The sequence below is a fragment of the Verticillium nonalfalfae genome (assembly GCF_003724135.2).
Source record: "Verticillium nonalfalfae strain VnAa140/NRRL 66861 chromosome Unknown scaffold_50, whole genome shotgun sequence".
NCBI classification, from domain to species: Eukaryota; Fungi; Ascomycota; class Sordariomycetes; order Glomerellales; family Plectosphaerellaceae; genus Verticillium; species Verticillium nonalfalfae.
Window position 1 is genome coordinate 162768 of NW_021167275.1, and position 22358 is coordinate 185125.

General features: G+C 52.6%; 6 protein-coding genes across 6 annotated transcripts; 3 read left to right on the forward strand and 3 right to left on the reverse strand.

Moving 5' to 3' along the window:
• Nucleotides 1–147: 147 nt before the first annotated feature.
• D7B24_006868 (uncharacterized protein) lies at nucleotides 148–1002 on the reverse strand (the record flags this gene model as incomplete). The annotated part of the gene is made up of 1 exon (XM_028640988.1): nucleotides 148–1002. One exon carries the CDS (start codon nucleotides 1000–1002, stop codon nucleotides 148–150), a length of 855 nt encoding a protein of 284 aa, XP_028495010.1.
• Nucleotides 1003–2130: 1128 nt separating this feature from the next.
• D7B24_006869 (uncharacterized protein) lies at nucleotides 2131–3810 on the reverse strand (the record flags this gene model as incomplete). Its single annotated transcript, XM_028640989.1, has 4 exons — nucleotides 2131–3088; nucleotides 3141–3305; nucleotides 3373–3553; nucleotides 3627–3810. The coding sequence occupies 4 exons, from the start codon at nucleotides 3808–3810 to the stop codon at nucleotides 2131–2133; spliced, it is 1488 nt and encodes a 495-aa protein (XP_028495011.1).
• Nucleotides 3811–4404: 594 nt separating this feature from the next.
• D7B24_006870 (uncharacterized protein) lies at nucleotides 4405–5397 on the forward strand (the record flags this gene model as incomplete). The annotated part of the gene is made up of 1 exon (XM_028640990.1): nucleotides 4405–5397. One exon carries the CDS (start codon nucleotides 4405–4407, stop codon nucleotides 5395–5397), a length of 993 nt encoding a protein of 330 aa, XP_028495012.1.
• A 6125-nt stretch (nucleotides 5398–11522) lies between these two features.
• On the forward strand, nucleotides 11523–17226 carry D7B24_006871 (uncharacterized protein; the record flags this gene model as incomplete). Its single annotated transcript, XM_028640991.1, has 9 exons — nucleotides 11523–11843; nucleotides 11903–12460; nucleotides 13079–13845; nucleotides 13895–13934; nucleotides 13991–14736; nucleotides 14789–15272; nucleotides 15400–15864; nucleotides 15912–16301; nucleotides 16354–17226. The coding sequence occupies 9 exons, from the start codon at nucleotides 11523–11525 to the stop codon at nucleotides 17224–17226; spliced, it is 4644 nt and encodes a 1547-aa protein (XP_028495013.1).
• A 1095-nt stretch (nucleotides 17227–18321) lies between these two features.
• D7B24_006872 (uncharacterized protein) lies at nucleotides 18322–19041 on the forward strand (the record flags this gene model as incomplete). Its single annotated transcript, XM_028640992.1, has 2 exons — nucleotides 18322–18325; nucleotides 18386–19041. The coding sequence occupies 2 exons, from the start codon at nucleotides 18322–18324 to the stop codon at nucleotides 19039–19041; spliced, it is 660 nt and encodes a 219-aa protein (XP_028495014.1).
• A 406-nt stretch (nucleotides 19042–19447) lies between these two features.
• Nucleotides 19448–20407, reverse strand: D7B24_006873 (uncharacterized protein; the record flags this gene model as incomplete). Its single annotated transcript, XM_028640993.1, has 1 exon — nucleotides 19448–20407. One exon carries the CDS (start codon nucleotides 20405–20407, stop codon nucleotides 19448–19450), a length of 960 nt encoding a protein of 319 aa, XP_028495015.1.
• Between the last annotated feature and the right edge of the window lie 1951 nt (nucleotides 20408–22358).

Below are 22358 nucleotides of genomic sequence, written 5' to 3' on the forward strand. Positions count from 1 at the left end.
CCGATAAGTTGTCAGAGTTGAGCTATGATGATGGATTCAGACAAGGTAATGTTCTGGTGCGTCCTGTGGGCCTAATATCACACTCAATGTGCATTCTGTATCTGGAAAATAGTGATTTCGTGAACTTCTTCTCCGCCATCTTTCTGTTTAAGCCTGCAGTGTCCTTAACAGATCCGAGTTCTGTCTCCCCCCTGCCGTCAGAAGACCGACATCCTGAGCACCCACAATCCACCTAGCCCCAAACTCATTGATCACCTGGGTCAGAATATCTGGACGATGGTAAAGTCCGGCGATGCCCATCATCTTGCCGTGAGCCTTTGCTGCCGCACCGACGCGTCTCAAGGCTCCAATAAAATCCTTGTGGTCCCAGTCAGGCAAGGTTCCAATCTCGCAGGCCAAGTCATTTGACCCGACAAGTAACACATCGCATCCCGGCAGAGCAGCAATGTCTTCCACAGCCTCAAGCGCATCAGCGGTCTCAATCATGATGAAGACCACCGACCCAGTAGCGTTCATCTCCGATTGGATGATGTGCGCAGGGAGAGGCGCGTACTCGAACTGCGGGAAACCGGCGCTGATGGAACGATGGCCGACGGGTGGGTACTTTGCAACGTCAATAACGCGTCGGGCGTCCTCGACACCGTGAATGTGCGGCACAATGATGCCCATGGCTCCGGCATCAAGGACGCGCTGCATGAAGCCGCGGCCGCATTCGTGGGGAACGCGCACGAAAGGTGTGATCCCGGCCGAGTTGGCGGCGATGCACAGCTGGCCAGCATCGCGCATGGTGAGCGTTGTATGCTCCAGATCAATGAAGAGCGAATCGTAACCAGCTGACTTAGCAATCTGGACGATCTCGCCGCCGGGGATGATCTTGATTCCGAAAGCGGTGCAAATCTTGTTTTCTCGTGCGAGGGTGAGAAGGTTGTTCTTGGCAATGTGTGCATGTGTGCTGATAGCAGTCACGGCCTCATGGCCGTTTGTCTGGGTTAACGATGCCATCGTGTTGAGCTTAGGCGGTAGGTGTCAGGATACAGGTACGTGTTTCTTAGTGTGTTGTAACAGTGAACATTCAGATACAACGATGCCACTTCATGGTACAATTAAATAGACCTTCAACTCCATCAACCGGCAATCGAAAGACCATGATGCACCCAAAGTGAGGTTCGCGCAGAACGAGGCCCGGGCAAAACGGGCGGCTTCTGTAGGCGCGATGCGGTAAGAGAAGCCGCGATTCATCTCACGCCTTCAAGCAGTGCGGATGCGACAGCCGCAGTTTCTCCACCGTCCTTGCCCCCTTGACTGGCCACCTAAACAGCGGCACTATGGCCGATATGGATACATTACCCGCGAGCTATAAACGAGCTCAGCTACTGGAGCTCAGGGGCAAGACATCCATGGATGTAACTAGGTAAGGAGGCCGATAGTGGATGTCATGACTGAAGAAAGCTTACTTGCGACGATAGATCTGAATCATGGATTATCACGGTGTTGGGCAGACAACTGTGGATATTGCCATGGGATTTCCTCCCTGCAAACTAGTCGGCTTGCCTCCATAACGTCAGCCTACGCTGCTTGCTGCTCAGAACCCGTTCACTACGCAGAATACGCCTTATGTCGACATGGCTGTGCGAGTCACCTCACGTGCCAAATGTACGCCGTCTTCGTGCATAATTGTTGTTGCGCACAAGCTCTGGGTGAAGATGTTCTGACATCGAAAATGATAAGGGAGTTTCATTGTTAGAGAACGATACAACGTAGGCGCTTTAACGTCGCAGCTTGACTCTGTGCCTCTGAAATTGGCCTTCGAGAAAGATAGAACTTTATTGCATGCCCACACTATTGATCCGGGCAAGTGATCCACCACTGGAATACTTCCTGTGGGTTCAGATCCACCTACAGAGGCCGAAATACACGGCGGTGGCCGACCCACGGCTCTGGAACACATTGCCAACCCTGACCGAGGTGGATCGACTTCACACTTGACTTGAAGCAATTGACCATTAATGGATTTTCAATCATCCTTTATTCGGCGGGAAAGAGCTCGATCACCGGTCCTGGTGAGTTTGAAACATGACAATAAGGTCCTTTATAACAAGCACTACGCCCAGCTTGAGCCACGTCGATAGCTCAATATGTGTACCTGAATCCCTTGTCCTGGCGCTCAGTCAAGTCTGAGTCGTTCGACAACCCGGCAGCTTCGTCAATACCGTCCAGCGCTTCACTGCTTCTCTTCTTGTTTGACGCCTTGGCCGTGAAATAGTGGACCAAGAAAGCGACAATCAGGCACGCGAAGCTCACAATGCTGGTGATGCATCCCTTGGCATACCGAGGGGCATCCTTCTTCTGCCACAGCTGTGGCCCCACGATGCATCCAATGCAGTAGAAGACGAAGAAGACGGCACTAACTACGGACTTCTTAGTGTTGCCCTTGATGTTCGAAGCCATAAGTCCCACCGCTTGGCCCAGCGGCGGCGCAGTGGCTCCGGCAAACCACGTACTGACGACGATTCCCCACGACGCCTTCTGCGGCAGCAGCAGTAGCAACAGACTGCCGAGCATGGGCATGCAGACGAGAAATATGCCGATGAAGCAGCGCGTGTTGTTGCCCAGGAGCTTCGGTCCCAGACCGCCAACCCAGACGAGAATGAAGCCAATCACACCACTGGGCAGGCCAACAAGCATCGTCTCAAACTTGTTGTAGCCGAATCCGTTGATGACGAGAGACGAGAACTTGACGATGGGAGTAGGCAACGTGATGAACAGGGCCATAGCCGCGTAAAGCGCTGTGCGAGGATCGCGGAAGGCCTCTCTCACCTGCGACCAGTCGAAGTGGGCGCGGTCGCGGGTCGCACGGTCGAGAGCAAGGCGGCGCGTACAGATCTCGCGCTCGCGTTCGTTGAGGAACCAAGCCGTATTGGTGTTGCGAGGCATAACGATGACGAACAGGATGCCTGCTGCCATAGTGAGACCACCACAGATGAGGAAGAGAACCCTCCAGGCTGCGATTGTGTGGACACCAGTACCGATGCCGTACATCATGAGGCCACCGACGATTTGAGAAACACCAAACATCGAGACCCAGGTGCTGCAAGAAAAGTCAGCGCATGAGATCATCTGGCCTCTAAGGTTTCACTTACGCAATCCTGATGGGGTGTTCGCTGCGCTTGTACCAGCTGCTGGTAATGATCATGAAGGACGGCGAAACTGCGCCTTCGGTAAATCCAAGAAGGAAGCGAGTGGCACCGAGACTCGAGAAGCCTTGCGAAGCACCCAAGCACATTTCCACACCGCCCCACAGAATACTGTATTCTTCATGTTAATATCACGCCTGTAAAGGACTCAAGGCTTGTAGCAGAATGTGGCACCTACATTGTAGTCCCAACAAAGAGAGTGATGGGGAGTCTACTCATTAGGTACGCAGCAGGATACTCTGAGCAGAGCTGGCCAAAGTAGAACAGCGAGATAGCCCAGGAAAATTGCTGCCCCGTGAGCTTCAAATCCTCCGAAAGTCCGAAAACGGCGGCGTAGTTTATGCTCTGTTTGTCAAGGTCTGTGAGAAGAAGCATGTCAGCACTGTCCAAGGTATCATTGGATTCCAGAGTATGGGGGCAGAAATCACAAACATTGAAAGAAGTAAACAAGTGCCATCAAAGGCATAATGACACGATCAAGCTTCTTGACTAACGCCTTCTCCTCGGCAGGATCGATGTACAAGTCGATGTTCGAACCCTCGAGTTCCTTGACAGAGCCCTTGGGGTCTTGCTCTGCGTCATTCGGCTGAACGTTGCAACTGTTTCTCGGCGACATGTTGAATTATTGCTTGATGAGAACCTAGCGTCTATTCTCTGATGAATGATAGACAACATCGGAATCTTTTTTGAAGACGATGGGCAGACGATTTCTTATACCTCGCCCACTGCGTTACACTAGCGGAGTGGTTGTAGAAAGACTTGCTGGCTTTGCGTCTCAGCCTTTGAGACGGACCCGGGGCCCCAGTTTCCCAAACCGCCGTTCACACGCCCTGTTTGCTTTCCCCCGCAATCTCCAGCCTAATCAGCGTGGGGAAGCGGGGATCATTGACGGGTGAGCGCGCCGTGATAGCTCGAGTCATGCATCGTTTGCCGCGGTTACTGGCGGGTGTCCCTTCCGCTGTGCGGTTCACAAAGCCGACACACTGCGGAATACGCAGCCGACGTTTCGTGATGCGGGATGCAACTCCGGCGCGTGCCTCCAGCAGCACTCGATATCATACTTGCCGAGCTTCTGAAGTGACATATATGGAGTGGATCGCGGTGACGGTCTCGTTGGTTCACTGAATAATTTCGGCAAGAGACATCAAGCAGCGCACAAGCATTACTGTTCCGTACATCTCTATCCTCACACTCATCACAACCGACAACCATGGCTCCCTCAAGGATCGACGTCGTAGAGTCAGACACTCTGTCGCCAAGGCACCCACAAAAGACGAAAAGATTTAACATGTACCTTCTCGAGGTGTTTCCTGAGGACTCCATCCACTACTGTCAAACATTGTTCAACACAATCCTTCCATCAGATCCTGAGGTAGAGAACTGGCGACAGAATGCCGACGCTATTCTTGTTCGCGAGAGGATCATCTCAGCGGAGGATATTCAGGCTGCCCAGAAGCTGCGCGCCATTGGCAAGCAGGGCACAGGAATCGACATCATTGACAAGCCTGCATGCGATGCCCGTGGCATACCGATCTGCAACACGCCTGGAGTTAATGCTCAATCAGTAGCGGAGCTTGTCCTGGCTCTAACGACAGCCGTCGCGCGGCAGCTGCGATCGATCTCTGTCGGCCAGGCTGATGGCCGAGAAGTCCGCAAGGAACACTGCTCTGGCCTATTGTTGTCGGGCAAGGCGATTGGGATCCTTGGCATGGGTGCAATTGGCACCCAAGTAGCCAAGATATTTCAGGGAGCGTTTGCAGCCAAGGTGTGGGCTTACGACCCATTTGCACCTGACAGCGCATGGGGCGATATCGAACATAGGCGGGTTCAGAACTTCGAGGAGATGCTGCCGTACGTAGACGTGCTGACGCTGCATGTCCCCCTGAACGCTGAGACCAAGGGTCTCATCGGACGCAAGCAGCTTAAGGCGATGAAGCCAACGGCTATTCTCATCAACGTTGCACGTGGAGGGATTGTAGACGAGGAGGCCTTGATTGAGACACTCGAAAGTGGTCACTTGTTTGGCGCTGGTCTGGACTGTCACGACGAAGAACCGCCAACCCTACAGCGCTACCACGCCCTGTGGATGTCCGACAGGGTCATCAGTACTCCCCATATTGGTGCCACGACAAGAGAAACGGTGGTGAGGACTTCAACGGCTGCGTTGGACAATGTGTACAAGTTTTTGATGAAGACAGCATAATACATGCCCTTTTTCTTAGGACACAAAGGGCATTTCTGTAACAAATGGCTAACTGAAGATAAACCACATCATGTTGATGGCTTTGCCACGGCTGCTCTCGGACTTTCCACGGCATTTCCACGGTGCTTTGCATACTAGTCTATGGTCTATGTTTGTCGCTTAAATCTGTACATAAAACCCCATGTACGTCCCCACATTCGAGCTGCTACTTGTAGCTCGCCGACGGATGCGCGATCCATCCCACCACAGAATTGTGCCATAACCTGTTACTCCAATGTACCCACCGTTGAGCCTCCACAGACTCCTAAATAAGACGCGAGCATCTGAGAGACCCAATTGTCGGCCTGGCTCGGATTGGAGGATCCATATCCAGGAGTCATGAATCCAAAACCCAACCAACGAGCATTGAAACGATCGAGGCAGTCGACATCAGCCAGCGAAAATGGCCGAACATCTCAAGCGTTAGTTGGTTCTTGATGCATACTTTGTCGCAGTCTTTCATTATCAATCTGAATCCTTCTTACTCACAGCGGCGCTGATGTAGCTGTGACTCGTGCCGACAACGAAAGATCAAATGCTCTGGCTCCCAACCCTGCGATTACTGCTTGAAACGACGCCGTCCTTGCTCGTTTCCTGAGCCGGCCAAAAAGAAACTCTACTCAATCGACTACATCAAGAGCCTAGAGCAGAGAGCTTCTTCGTCGAGCCATGTGCCCGCTCGCGCTCCCACGGGACCGGCGGCAAGCGAAGACGATACACATGATAGCTCTGAGATGCCTGTCCCTGAGACTCTAGGCACACCAGACGCACTCCCGCCGACGACGCCCTCACGGACCAATCGTGATCCTTCAGAACAGTACAACTCGTCGACTGTCCCTGAGATGCCAACCCTGTCGCATGCGGATCCAGTTATAATCATCTCTAACCTCCAGCATGAGGACCGTTTGAGTGATTCCGATGTCCCTGGACCCAGTATGTAGCCTGACCCTTCACTAGCGAGAGTAATAGTAACCTCTAAACGCAGCAACTATCCTTCCGGACTCCGTATCATCTTCCAGTCTACATTTCACACACCAAGTGAAGCTGTTGCACCCTAGGTCTTCAGCCAATAACCAACTTCAAACATTTTCGCCGGATGATACCAAGATTCCGTCGAATGACACATATGATATGGCCAACAGCATACAGCCGCCGAGCGTCTTGCAATGGCCTTCATACGACGAAGCACAGTCACTATTGAATACTGTACTTGGCTCTATTGGGAAACTTCAACATTTATTTGAGCCTCGGCAACTTTCTGATAAGATCTCAATTGTTTACCAAAATGGATCCCTCGAAATCGATCACAATGACCTCTGGTACGCAAAGCTTCTGATGGTTTTTGCGATTGGTAAGCTATTGCAAGGCCAAGTCGATAGCATGTCATCACTTCCCGGTAAAGGCTACTATTGTGAAGCCAAGAAGCGTATCCCGGATCTTGTTACTCTTCGAGACCTTGGTGTTCCTGCTGTAGAAGTCATGGGAATGATGACATTTTACGCTCAATGTGCCGACAAGAGAGATGACGCCTATCTGTATGTGAGTACAAACAGGCCACTCCTCTCATTATACAACAACTGGGGTTCCTGACCATGTTCGACAGGCTGGTGTAGCTGTCCGGCTTGCAATATCGCATGGGATGTCTCGTGAGAAACTATCTTCCACAGTTCTTCCTTCAGAAAAGGCACACCAGGCTAGACTATGGTGGACGATATACATGCAAGAACGGAGGCTAGCAGCCGCCACGGGCTATCCTCTGTCGATTGATGACGACTCGATCAGCGCAGCACTGCCAGCTGATTCTCCGGGCTTTACACCAGCTTCAGCTCTGGTCTTCAACATTAAGCTTGCGAAAACAACGGGCCAGGCTATGAAAGGTAACTGTTTCGAAGACGCGCACATACTGCCTAACTGACAGCGTGACAGTCATCTATAAGCACGGACAAGTTTCGACATCTCAGTACGTTCGCCAAGTAAAAGTTATTTTATCAGATCTTGTGCAAGTGGCTCGTTCGCTGCCAACAGAACATGCTCGCGATATAGCCAAGCCACTCGATCTTTCCAGGGCCTCTGCAACTCTGTACTTAATGCTTTATCAGGTATGCTTCCCACCACTTCGCCCCGAAACTCTCGTCATTCCATACTGATGGCTCAAGTGTATCTGCCTCATAACCCGACCTACTCTTCTTCACCTTGCCAAGCTCCGTTTGAACACCGATTCCGACGACTCTAATACCGCAAACAACCGCCACCTTTTCAACCTTGAGAAACTAGCCAACACATGCATGGAGGCAGCTGCTCGAAGTCTAGACATCCTCAAGGCCTTGACAAGGAATGGGCTCATAGGTATGTGGCTCCTCTTGAGGCAGATTCTTTCTCACTGACGCCTTAACCGCAGCAACGTTCGGTTTCTTCGATTTAGAAGCTACGTTCTCTGCTGCTTTCGTATTTGTTTTATTCGAGAGTATCTACCGGCAGACAAGTAAAGGCTGTGGGGCTGCGGGTATCCGGACGGCTTTTGAGATCCTCCACCATCTTGCTGCAAAGGGCAACAAAGTAGCAGTCAAGCGGCGCGCTGACATTGAGCAAATGTGCGCACATCTTGATCTCACATTCCAGGATACGCCTGAAACACAGATGGCCACTGCTACTGAGCTTGCACCTAGTGCTCAGGCCCACGCCGATTCGGACCAGGCGCAAGCTCCTCGATCACGTAACCATTTCGATGTGATAGGGGAAACCAGTGTTATTCCCACGAACACTTCTCCTTCGATTGATTGGACCCAGGTTTCAGCGGCGTTCTTCGATCAGCAGGTACACGATGATGCTCTGGCTGGATCAATGGCCGGTGTACCATTCGCGGAAGGGCTCTGCGACTTAGCACATTTACCAGCTGATTTTCCTCTTGACGACTTTGTACTCACTGGTATTGATCAAGCCGACTGGGAGGAGCTGAGCCGGCAGTTCTCGTCATGATATGTGAACGAAATTCAAATGACACGATGAGTCTCGAACACTAGTCGAGTTGACGGCTGGTCGATCACTCTATTTTTGTATATAGCTGCCGAACACCAAGGCGCTCGTACGATTGCCCTTCAAGCCTTTAGAGTATTGGAATTTGAGACAAGAGCATGGTGGCTTCCATTCATTCCCCAATCTAGCATCGAACTATGGAAATCATCTGAAATTCAAGTTGAGAGGCCAAGATAGCGGGGACTCATATCTGCATCAAAATCCTTTTCTTTGCTGCGCCGCTCCAAATTGTCTAAAGCTTCGTTCTGATGTTATACCGGAGCTGGTCGATCCTGTCAACAGCGGTCGATCTCAAAGGGCCATTCTGGACTACCAGAGCTGTCTCCTTCAGTTGATCACTCGTCCGGGCTCCAATGACGACTGTGTTGCCCAGGTCGCCCTGCAACTTTTAATGGTAGAAAGCCCAACTAGGCCAGCGTAGCTTTCGTGATACCTTCGTCCTGTGAACTCTGATCGCACATATCTAGCGCCGACAGGAAAGTAGGCCGATAGTAAAGACTTGAATGAATAGTTGACCACGGATGACTCTGTTTGAAGCGCACTTGCCTCGGTTCAGCTATGGCGTCTTGAGATTTGGTAACAAACTCGCCAGCGATGGGCTGTAGGCGTAGAGGACAATGATGTGCGTACGTAGAGTGGGAATGGTTTTCTGCTCGATCCGACGCGCTGCGGCAGAGTAGTTGCCTTGGTACATTGATGGAACTATGAAGCTTTTTTATTTGGCGATATGGAAGACTTCTTCAATCTCCTCGCTGGGGAAACTGGAAAGACCGAGGCGTTTAAAGTCCCCTTTTTTGCGAAGCTCGTTGAAATCCATGGGAGTCTCATATATTGGGCTCGGCGATCCGGTGCATACATTTATTACACGTCAACCCTGCCAGACTTTAGCTCGTTCTTGTGTCTGATGCACAATCACAGTTCGCTTGCAAAATCGTTGTGGAGTGCTTCCAGACTCGCGTTACAGTTTTTGACGACGTGGTCCGAAGTGGATATCTCGGGCCCGAAGCCGCCACGTAACTTGGTATCAACAAAGAATCTGGAACCCGCGCCAGTTTGACCCAGGATTTCTTCCAATTGGCCGTAGATAATTTTGATGTCAATGGTCTTGATATTGACTTGCTCGAGAACTTTTACCCATTCGATGGCATCAGCAGCGGATCCGCTTCAGAAGGCTGCTTCGCCAAAGACAACCTTGATTCTGTTTGCAGTCGTGGTGTTCTGTCACACTGGCGAATGACTGTCATTGAAAGTAAAAAGGAGAAAATGGAAAAGGTTTCATGTAAACTGAAACTTGCAAAAGACCGCCAGGTGGCGATTTATATAGCCATAGGTCGTGTGGTCGGAGTTCGAATTACGGAAGTATTTACCACAACCAAGGAGCATGTTTTTGACGTAGAGTTCTGGTTTACGAAGCCGAAGCAAATCATACCCGCTTCTCTCCAAGAGATCATTAGCCGGTGGGTGGAGAGTCTCCTAAGAGTTCATACACATGGCAAACGCTCTTCAGAGGGCACCTACACAGCGAAGGTACAGGATTCAGAGTGCTAGTACAAGGGGGCAGAAACCACCGTAGCGCGTATATGAGGTCTGTTTGGGGCCGAATTGACAATTCAGACTCATTATATAACGACGAGCCTCAACGGATAGTGCGGCGCCATCGTAATCGAACGCATTGACGTACTTCTGGGTGGCCTACCAACCAGCCAGAGTGATGGTTAGAAGTGTCGGTGGTGACATTCATTTGGTCAGTGGTATTCATCTAGTGCACAGTGTTGAGCTTCCCTGCTCACCCGGAACTACCTACCTACCTGTAGATAGGTAGCTTCAGGCACCCTTCTACCCTGTAGAATATTTACGAAATATGGTGCACATACACCTTTCCGCACTTGACCCTCTCCAACAAAAAGAAGACAAGCTTGGCTATACGATACCATCACCCTCATTTGCGTACTACGCGTAAATGATTAGCTAAGTGTATATACGTACAGTTGGATATACAGTCTATGGGTTGAGTAGGTCTCGGCGCATAACCATGGCAAAATCGCGGATGCAGGTACATGACAATCATCTCGAAACCAAGTGATCGGTCATTTTTTGCACGAACACTGAATATACAAGGATGTGGGGCGTGTGTGGCATCAGCAAACCCACACCAAGACACCGCAGCTTGACTACCTTCGAAGACAATGAGTACCAGTACCCCAGCTCGGGACTGTGCAGGAAGAGATCGTCAACAGCGAGTGTAGCCTTTCATCTCGGCGAGATGATACGCGCCATGGCCGTAGTTCAATGAATTAAATCCTGAGCACAGGGCCTACGTTGCACACATTCATAGCTTGATTGATGGTCACCAAACCGCTTGTTTTGTTAGAATATCCCAGTTTCCTTCATCATAAAACGCAAGTGCAGGCATTGCCGGTACAACCGCCTGCCGCCGAATTACAAATTGCTATCCTCGGTGCCGGCAGAATAGTTCGCCGACCGAACGGCAGACGAGGACGCAGAATCATGTCCCACTCCAAAGCCTGATGACTACCTTGGATTGGCGACGAAGACATCTTGGCGACGTGCCAGAGCCACATCGGACTCAATTTGCTTCCGTTTCATATTCTTTGCTAATGTGGAAGTAAACCGGCCCCACCGGCCGGCCTGCGGTTACGGCAGTTGACTGACTCGAAAATCAACGAGCTACATGGCGGCCAACAAATGCACCTGGCGTATCTCTCCGACGGGATGTTTGTAAGCCATTTGGTTGACAGAGTGAACTGACTCTTTCAGAGCGTGACACGGCATTCAAAGCACATAGCACATAGGTCATACGTACTGGCCCAAGGTAGATCAAGCAAGAATAGGGTATAAAAGGTTCCATAAGGTGAACGAATGGTCGACCTTGAGTTGATGTACACAAAACGTGAAAAATTGTCACTCGACCGAAAAATCGCCTTGTTTGGGCAGCAATCTCATACTTTACTTGCTCGACCAAGATCAGTAAGATTTCAAATATTATGATCTCCAAACTCTCTACTCTGGGCCTGCTAGCCACCACAGCTGCCATGGTTCGTGGCGCCTGCTCCTCCAAAATCCGTGTAGAGACCCACGTCAACAGCGGCTTGTCTCTCGATATGGTCTCGTCGCTCATTATTGGCTCTCAAGCGGCTGTCGTGATCGACATGCCTATGGCTATTCCTCAAGCTGTAGAGCTCGCCGCCTGGGTCAAGAATACTACAGACAAGCCTCTTGTTGCTGCCTTCACCACGCACTTTCATCCCGACCATTACCTCAGCGGTGCCGAGTTTCTCAAAAGCTTTCCCAATACCAAGTACTACGCAAATTCCAAAGCGGCGGCACAGATTCGTGTGGAGGCTGCAAGCAAGGTGAGCGCACTTCCATGAATGCGATGGCCCTGAAAGCTCTGACTCATCCGTGGATGTAGGTTCAGGCAGTAGGCACAGCTTTTGGAGCCGACAACATCGTGAAAGAGGTCGCCATTCCTTCGCCGTACGACTTTACATTCTTCACTCTGCCAGGAGATGAGGCGTCCCCCATCCACCTTCTTAGCCCCTTGACCGGCGACACTGTGGACGAGACTATGTTCTGGGTGCCATCAATTCGCACCCTCATTGCCGGCGACGCGGTCTATGGTCACGATGTACACCTTTGGCTTGCCGATCTCTTGACGCCGGAGTTGACCGAATCGTGGCTGTCTACGCTCGATTTCATTAAGCACCTCGGGCCCAAGGTCATCGTTCCGGGCCACTCGCTCTCGAACAAGAAGTTCGGCCCAACCGTTGATTTAGATTTCACCCGCAAATACCTCCGATTCTGGCAGAAGCAGATCGAATCAAAAGGACACAGCACGTTCACGCCACAGCAGATTTTCCAAAAGTTCAATGCTAGTTTCCCTGCTTTGCTTGCTGGAAGGGACATTGCAAGCTCCATGTTCTTGTTAAATGCTACCGCTGAGCAGTTTGGCCGCGACGGCAATCGCCAAGTACATTTCCTTGACCTGGCTGCCTTCAACAGTACCGCAGATTTGGACGCATGGAAGTTTAGCGAGTAATGCCGCACAGCGCTTCGACTTCTATGACTTCTATGGCTTTCCATGTCTCACTTGTCGAACTTTTCCTTGTACTCTAGATCAGTGGCACTTATTAGCCTTTGTGATCTTGATCAGGCAGTAATCACATCTCAGCTGTCGCTCAGCCCTTTGCATTTTTCTTACCAGAACGAGAAAACACCTCATACTTGCGATAGACTTCATGAGATGCAGCACGTGAACTGACTTCGTCATAATCCGCGGAGATCATCTAATTGCTGGCGTGTGATTTTATAAGGGTCAAGGCGGGATCGACTGGCGTGGTCGTGTCAGCGAGAGCTGTCAGCCCGAGCACGGGCCTACATGCATGAGCTGTGCAACGATGACCCCCCGTATCTTTGGAGATTGCTCCTGCATGGTGATGGATTCGGCTGTGGTCATGCGGCTGAGCTGACGGTCTTCTCCTCATCTGCTTAAAACTTTGGTCTCCATGAGGTTGAATTTTCATCCTCACGGGCCGCCTTATCAGCACATTTGACATTGAGCACTTTCTGGCAATCACGATCATCACAGCCCAGGAGCGACTTCCTGCCTCTGCGTCACCCTGACAGCAAACTCCGCCAGCCAATCAGCAGCACGATTCGAGCTTGCGGGTCTCTAGGCAACGACCATCACTCGCTAGTACTACTTCACGCATCTTCCGACTTCATGCAATACGAGATCATAGACGACCGCCCCTTACGGCGACCTCGCGAGCTCGACTATGTGATCCGTCACACCGCTCCTACAGCCATCCGTTATGAGGACAACTGCGCGGAGCCCGCTTGCTCCCGAGAAAGGACGTACGGCCCCCGCGATGACAGAAGCTACAGTCCACCAGGTCGTCGCAGGTCTCGCCGCTATGATATGAGTGAATTGAAACCGAGGTTTACTCATGGATATGGCCATGTCGACAGATACTCGTCTCCAAGTCCCCCTCCTATCATCGAGAGAACTAGAGAACGCAGAGGATATGGCAGTGAAGATGAACCTGCTTTCCGGATCGGACGCAGACGAACTGTAAGGCGAGACTCGTACTCCCAGCCACCTGACACTTTGATGGCCAGAGTCGCCAGCTTCAAGTTCGACAGCTCGCCTGAAGCTCCAGCCGACCTCAGCTTGGATGCTTCCAGCACCATCTTGCCAAAGGGCAAGCGAGCGTCTACGAGTCGACCCCACAAGGCCGTCCACGTCTTCCGGTCAGATTACACAGGAGATGGGCACCTTGAAGGAAATCATTCCATCTCTTTGACCTCCCGTTCCGATCCCGAAGGAGAGTCGTTGTCTCTTTTCCGTTGGCTGTGCGTATTCCGGATAAACACGTCTTCCTCGTTGACTGACCAGCTTCAGCCATGTGAAACAGGATATCATGAACTTTGACTCTCTAGCGGTAAATTTCCTCCAGAACATGCTCTCGTTTCTCAAGTCTTCTAATTGTTTCCTCAGGCTGATATCCAAGCACTTCCTTTCTTGACAACGCCTCAACGCAAGGCCATCTCGCGGCTGCTGTCTGACGTCAAGAAGAACTCGTCAAGGCCCATTCGAGTTTCCAAGGATACTACCGTGAGACACATGGACCCTGGTGTTCGACAACTCGACATTCCCCCGTCCAAAGACAGCCCCGATAATCATACCACGCCGACGCCAGTCACCTGGCTCTGCATCCCATACTTTTCCCTTGAACGGTACTCTGGCTTCTCTGCCTCCACGAATCCAGGCTCGTATCCCACACAGACTCTCCTACAGGCGTCGTACGCTCGCATCGCATACAAACGCGACATGCAGCAAGCGGCCCGCCATATCAACAGCGGAGACAGGGGTTGGTGCTTTCACATCCCGCAACTCTGGTGCTTGGTCATAGGCGACTCTGTACTTGTGACGTGCGGGCTGATGGATGAGCTCACGCTGCGTGATAAGGCCATATCCATCCAGGAAGAGATTCCGCGGCCGCCGCACTCCAAAGGTGTCAAGGGTGCCCGCATCCTGGTTAGGTATGGAGTCTCGTTGTCATGGTCCATACCTGCTGAGGAATGCAAGACGTTCCTTGCCTTTGCTGCCCACTTTCACGAACTGTGGCCTGCGGTATTGGAATTCTATCACGACCAACACATGGTGTCCAAGGATACATGGCGCGATATCTTCAAGCTTCTCCAGCGAGGGCGGAGCAGCATTACGCTCACCATGAAAACTAAGTAAGTCGTGATAAGATGAATATCTTCTGATCATCGTTGTTGACTTCGACAGGTTTGCGCCGCCGTTCACGCCTTCCTTACGCCTCCACGACTTACACCGGGCACCCGGACGTATTCCGGCCTTTAAGGATACCAAACTTCCAGAGGAAAGCAATATTCAGCCTTCACCACGAAAAAAGCGCGAGGAGGCCACCACAGAGTTCGACAAGGAAGACAAACTGACAGAGATACCTTCACGAAACCCCAACGAGATATTTCACGTCTTCAGCTGGATCAAAACGAAGTCTTCGAGCGCAGCTGATTACCCAAATCTCGAAGATATCCAGGGGCGCCTTGAAAAAGTGTCCAGCCTTCTCAGCGGAGATTCCAATGCCGCCGGAAGCAAGGCTTTCCGAGCTGCTAGCACAATGGACCGCGCAGCCACCCATACCCGCGTCGAAGCCTCAACCCGACAAGCTTCCGATGGGGGCAGTAGCAGTCGTAGACCTGGCAGATATCGACAGAGCGCTATCGGGCTGTTCAACACAGCAGACGTTGTGTATAATTTCTTCTTTCCGAAGCGAACTGAGGATACCACAATACTCAAATACTGGGGGTCCATCGCCTACCTTTGTTTTGTAGGTACTTTCTGCCCCTCGGATTCCCAGCTAACATAGTGGAAAGCCCCAGGGTTCAGAAAGGAACCGCCACGGCAGGGATGACAGGCGTTCTGCGGGTGATTCGCCTCATCCAAATATTGGTCTTATTCTATCAAAGTTTGAAGATCTCATGCCGAACATGCTGGCCTTTAAGCAGCTGATGACGCAAGCTACGGAGTCCGATCGTGCCAAGATACAAGTATCTGAAGATTTGACCCGCGCCTGGCCCCTCATCGTCATGAGCCTTATTCATAGCTGCGCTGACATGGGTAGTGTTAGCTCATGGGCTGAACAGCTGAGCTTTGCGATCTCTCTCATCCAAAGCGGCATGGCGGAAACTATTGACAGCCTTTCCTCCTTTCGACTTGCCGGCAAGGTCACCGTCTTACCGATGGATCTTATATCGTTGATGAGCATTCGGCTGCTCTCTGATGTCACTGGAAAGCATCCAAGTGCAAGCGAGACATATCTGGAGTACCTCCAGGGCTTAGTACGTTGGTGTATGGACTCGTCGCGTAACTGGCTGACACTTTACAGGAAGCACAGATCACATCGATGCCATCCGATCGGTCGTATGAGACTCGCATCAATCACGTACAGGAGGAAATCACAATCGCGAAGAATATTGTGGGTGCGCAAAAGGTCATTTACGGGTTCATCAGCCGAACCTTGAACGCCGGCGAGTCCAAAAATCTCATCAGTCGTACAAGGCCGTTCGATCACTATGGTGAAGGCCTCAATAGATCGGCGGCACCTTATAACAACCCTTTTGCGCCGGGAAACGCGGACGACATGGCACTCGAGCTTCCGCTTTCCGATTTATCGTCGGTCCGAGACCTTCTTGTTTGGGAGTGCATCGACCTGCTAGAACGGAAGAAGAAGGAGTTTCAAGGGTACGGCTTGCACGCGCAGTCACTGGAGCGCCAGGTATATTTCCCAACGCACAATCGTAGCAACTGTTTGGCTAACGTCGGGCCAGAATGCCAGCAAAGTCATCGGCACCAAAGACAAGCAGGAACAGGCCATCTACATCTTCACACTCGTGACAATCATTTTTCTGCCGCTCAGCGCAGTCTCGAGCATTTTCGGGATGAACACCAGCGACGTGCGGGACATGGAGTCGGGCATGTGGACGTACTGGGCTGTGGCCATCCCCGTGACGCTGCTGGTCATTCTGCTCGGTTTGTGGTGGCTGGGTGAGCTGGGCGCGCTCGCTGCGTGGGTGACGTGCAAGTTGCGAGGACAGCGCGGTCTTTCGGATGAGATTCCTCCACCACCGTACCCCGGGCATCAGCTCTCGTCGATGACGGTGCCAGAGGAGCTTCCCGGCCGTACCCGTAACGTCTACCGGGAGCGATACTACCGTCCGCCTCCACCAGTAATCGAAAGCGATGATGACGGGCGTGACGGCTGGCGGCGTTCGTATCGGCAACGCGAGGATGAGAGGCTTGAAGATGAGAGATACGCCGTGCAGACGCGGCTCGACCGAGAGAGGCGGCGCGCCGAGGAAAGGCAGCTGTTAGAGGAAAAGAGACTACTGGACAAACTGGAGGCGGAGGAGGAGGCGAAAGCGAAGATGCAGGCTGAGCTGGACCTGTTACGACGGGAGATGAGAATGCAAGAAGAAGAGGCAGCAAAGAGGGCCGCAGGGGAACGGATGCAGCGCCACCGAAACGAGGAGAGAGAGAGGCGCCTCGCAGAAGAGAAGGCGAGACGCGCGGCAGAGGAGAAGGTAAAGCGAGCGGCAGAGGAGAAGCAACCGGCCAGCGAGCGCGAGAAAAGGGACGATTCCGATGCAGGGCCCAGCAGACGGGCGCCGCATCGCGACCAGACTGTGGAGGAGTACGACTGATCTCGAGCGTAAATTGACGCGGTGGGCAAATCGAAAGAGAGCAATAGGCATCCTGATACTTTCGTCTGCCCACTCTTTTTCAGACTCGCGACAAGCAAAGTCAAATCATACCTCGCTCATTTCACCCGGCACACTGGCTGGAATTCTTCACTGACAGTTCCCAATGAGCTGTCCTCGACCTACCCCGCCCCCGCCTTCAAGAGGCCTCGATCACGGCACTGGACGCTCTCAAGGGCCATGGCTCATCGAAATTGGGCCCGAATTGCATCAAACTGATAGCGGGTCACCGCCAGGCACCGTTGGGCGACAGCGAAGCGGCCACATCACCCAACGAAACAAGCTCAGCCCTGCAAGGAACGGCCGTCCGTGATCAGGGTCCCGCGGGCCTTTTGACTCTCGGGACCGGGTCTCGCGGTCACGGTCAGGCGGGATGCAGGGGTGGCCCCTGGTATCTGGTCCGACTGGACAGAAGGCTGGCAGAGAGCAGGGGTTATGCAAGTAAAGTGGTGGAGAGGCTACTTTGGGCGCCGAATCTTGATTTCAGCGTGACGTGCGTCTCTGGCGTCATAAGGCCTCGATGGCCCAATCGGCCTGCCAGGTCATCCAGGCCTCTTTTCTGCCTTGAGAGAATGCGACTGGCTCAAACTCGACTGGGCGGGAACGGGGGCCAGACCTGTCGGCAAGTTTGGCTCCTCAGCACTAACCGGTCGCTGGGACGGCTGGCCTGGTTTGGAACCCAGTGCCGTGGCTAGGCAGAATGCTCGTGTTCGCAGGTCGAGGAGGGGAGGAGGGGAGGGTATTTATCGCTTCGATGCCCCTCGCCTTTCGCTGATTCGCATCTTCCCATCGTCCCAACTCCACGTCTTCCATCGACCCCTCGACCGAACTTTGACTGATCGTCCAGCAGAGGATCGCCCCTCAGCGATCGTCAATCCTTTCCACTATTCTTGTTCCCCTTCTCTCCCAAGATCACGGTTCCTCCTTCAGTGTCGGCCTCGGCGTATCTAGATCGCAGAACACTGCAAGCGCTCACCGCATCACAACTCTCAGCCCCAGCAACAACCTAGACGCCGCTGAACCGTCTCAGCTGTCAAAATGGGTGCGTATGAGCTCTTTTTCTACGATGAAAACCTTTGACAACTGACATGCCATGACGCAGCACCTTCACGGGACTACGACTACACGCGCACTAAGAAGCGCCTGTATCTTGATCCCCCAACCTACGATCGCTCCGTCGTTCGCACTCGACGAACCACATTCGTCCCCCCGCCGCCACCGCCCCCCGTCATCTACAGGCCTCCCACGCCGCCTCCTGTTATCTGCAGGCCTGCCACGCCGCCGCCTCCTGTCGTTGTCGAGCCGCCTCCGCCTCCTCCGCCCGTCATCTGCGAGCCCCTACCGCCACCGCCGCCACCCGTCTGCCCCCCCTCCCCAGAGCCCGGCATCGAAGTCATAGCCGTCGACGTCGACCCCGTCGAGAAGAAGCGCCGCCGTCGCAGGTCCCACTCGCGCCACAGCGGGAGTCACTCGCGCGAAGTCTACATTGAGCGCGAGAAGATTGTTCCCGTCCGCGTGCCCGTCCCCGTTCCGCAGCCGCAACAGCCCGAGTACGAAACATTTCGCTACGTCGACGCGCCGAGGCGGTCGCCGCCGCGGATCATGCCTGCGCCGCCAAGAGAAGAGCGCGAAGAGGACCGCATGCGCATCATGATTCACGACAGGCGGCGGGAAAGAGAATACGTTGACGATGGGTATCAGGGCAGTGGGAGCGACCGTGGGTACGATCGCGGATATGATCGCGTGCGATACTACTAGGCCTGAGCGCGCTTGTTCTTTTCCTTCTGATAGGCGTTCTGGTTCTTTCTCTGTTGTTAGCGAAGCGCTGTGATTTATGGCGCTGGCACTCGCCTGTACGAATTCATGGATAGAGCGGGAGAATGATCTCTGGCATGGGTTCGGATTAGGCTATGATGATGACCAAATTTACGAAATGTCTACTTCATACTATTCTGAATCATCATTATTGATACTGCGCCGAATCAAGAAATGCACAACCTCGCCTCGACGAGACCCCCATCTCCTGTCCCTCCCATGTGACCGACCCTAGAATGCTACCAAACACACAAACCACATTACGACCACCACGAGATCCAACCGTCAGTCGACTCAATCGCCCAACAATCCAGCCGTCAGCTCCTCTGATCATCGCCGAACCCAACCGTCAAGTGTCGCGCTCGTCATCCGTCTGCCTCGCGATCCGTCGCAGCGGCAAGCCCTCCTCCTCAACCCTCAGCATCCGCCCCAGTCCATCTCTATTGTCCACGAGCCTCACCATCCTCTCCCTCGCCATGTCTTCCATACGCGACATGTCCATCATCGCCGCCACTTCGCTCTCCGGGAGTTTCAGACTCTGGAGCACCAGCGGCAGCTGCGCGTTCTTCCAACGCTTCTCCCGCCTCGTCCGCCACGCCACGACAATGCAGAAGACGGCGCTGAGAAGGAGCAGGGCGCCGGGGTACATGGTGTAGCGAAGGTTCACGACGTAGTGGACCACGTCGCGATGGACGGTGCCAAAGGCCTGCTGCGAATCGTAGTTTGTAGCACGAATCGCACAGGTCGTGAAGTAGGCAATGTTACTCACATACACGTTCAAAATGGATGCGAGAGGGCTAGAGAGATCACGAGGTTTGAGATTTCGCGCGACAGTCTCCCCCTCGGCGATGTTCGGGTGTGTAACCCAGGCCGTGAACCAGGACCCATAAAGCATCTCAGTGAAGGTGTCGTCGTAGGTCATGAATGTGTTTTCGGACTCGTCACGCGAGACGCCTACTGATCCGAAGAGGTACGGGCCCAGTGAGTTTTCCAGGCTGCGGCTGGCTTTGTAGGAGACGCGATATGTGCATTCGCCTTCTTCGCTCGCTTCTTCTGCTGTGATGTTCACGTTACACGGCCATGGAGCGGTGAGGAATACGTCGTCGTCATCGACCGACGGCACATCTTGGGGGTGATCGTATTCGATTTCGCGTACGCCATCATACTGAAGCTGATTGTTTTGCAACGTGACACTCTTATACGTCTTTGCTGTCCAGTATAGTATGCATTCGACTGCCTCAAAGGCTGCAGCGTCTCTAAAGATGTTGCCAATGGCAGCAAAGTGCAGCAAGACTGGCCCAAGCCGCATGTTCGGTGCAGCAAATTGAGAGCCCTGCGACACTGAATATGACGCCTGCATGGAAAGGACGATTCGATCAACGTCTTCAGGATGTCTAGAGTCCTTTGCACTTGTTGTGATATTTAGCGAGGTTGAGTTGGCCAAATGGTCAGAGGAGTGAATACGGCGACAAGGCCCTCCTATCGTATGCACAGTCTGGACCGAGCATGGGAGTCTCGCTTCATTGCATTTGGAAGCCACAACAAGACCAAATTCCGAAGCCCTCCTTACTTCCTTGAGGTCAGTCATCCAGAGCTTTGTACTCATCTGCGGAATATCATACCACGCACGTGAAGCCCCTCGACAACTATCCAGCCCGAAGAGTCTGTCGTTTTCTGGCATCCCTCTTTTTTTCAACCGCATTTCTGCACCCTCGCAAGGTGGGGTTTAGCAGGGGAACATACTGTAGCTAGATAAGGCAGCTAATTTTCTATGTTGATGAACCGCCAGCCTAGCGCACATCATCCAACAATTCTGCGCAAGAAGCGGAAGGTCAAGATTGTACTCGCTGGGCCGCTTGCCTCCGCTTTTGAAGAACACGGAATCCCTTGAATTATGTCCAGGGCTGTTCCACAAACTCATGTCGTCTTGTTCGACTTGTTGAGCTCCCCTATTGTCCAATGTGGGTTCGGCTTCGATGGTGGGCAGTGCCCGGACCCAGTTATTTCAAGAAAACGCGAACACGATTTGCGTGCCAAGCAGTGAAGTTGTCCGCTTAGCTACAAAGCCCTTCAAGACGATGAATACAGCATGCCCGAGGCCGTGCTCGACTACAATCACTCAGAGATGTTGTCTGTTGCTTCGGGGGATGTCTGCATCCCAAGACTTCGGCGCCAGAGAGAAAGTCGGTCGTGGTTTCCAAGCTCGCCATGGGCAATGCCAGCGAAAAGGTGTCAGCTCGTGTCGACGTAAGCCGCCTCGCCCTCTCACCCCCGCCCAAACACAAACACATACACAACCATGTTCTGTGTTGCTCTACTATCCATGACCACGGGAGGCCTTTAGAACTAAATCTCGACCAACTTCTGAACCTTGGCACCGAAATTGGGTACCGAAGTAACCCATTCAGACTGCTGTAGTCTGTCTCCGACGTAAAAATACTATCAAGAACGTGTAAATCCATGGGAAGTCCAATTATTCAAAAGCAGAGGTATCTGGGACACCACCCGTACAGTGGTTCAACTTATGTTCGGCTAGTATCAGATAAATGAGGGTACCAGTCTCATCTCCTACATGAATAGATAATGAATTATCATCTCCTCACAAAGATTTACAAAGACGGGGCATATACTGTCGGTGATATGCGGGTCTACAATTGGCGAACCATGCGCCAGTGGCGTCTCATCCCGGCTGGAGCCCATCGCGTGTTCCTCTCTAAATGGAGAGGCTTCGGAGCTTGTGCTGGGTAATAGGCTACTGAGTAATGGATGGATGTGGTGCTATCGCCTGCAAAGACCAGGATTTCTCGGCTTCATGGGGAATGGATACAGAAGAAGAAACTTGGGGGCGGTACCCTCTCCCCTCCCTCACCCATCACTTAGCGCACATCAATCGTTACGTATTCATCGACGCCAGGCAGTTCTAAGGCCATGAGCGATACGGAAAACGACTGCAGCATTGAGCATGCAAGGGCGGGGATCTGACACAAGGACTGAAAAGTTCTCAGGAGAGAGAGATGTCCAAGAGTGCTTGTCCTTTTAACTCAACGTCGTCGAGAAATGCATCCTAGGCGTACCGTCACTGGAGGAACGACGTCACTGGACCTGCCGAGTGAAACTTAGATCGTGCTGATGGACAACAATGCCGGCCACCTGCGAAGTGAGCCCAATTTAGTTCTTGCTTCTTTCTGTACACCAGGAAGTGGAAATTAATCGCCAGGCTTCGAGAAAGTCAGGTAGTTTACTGCAAATGCGGGGAGAAA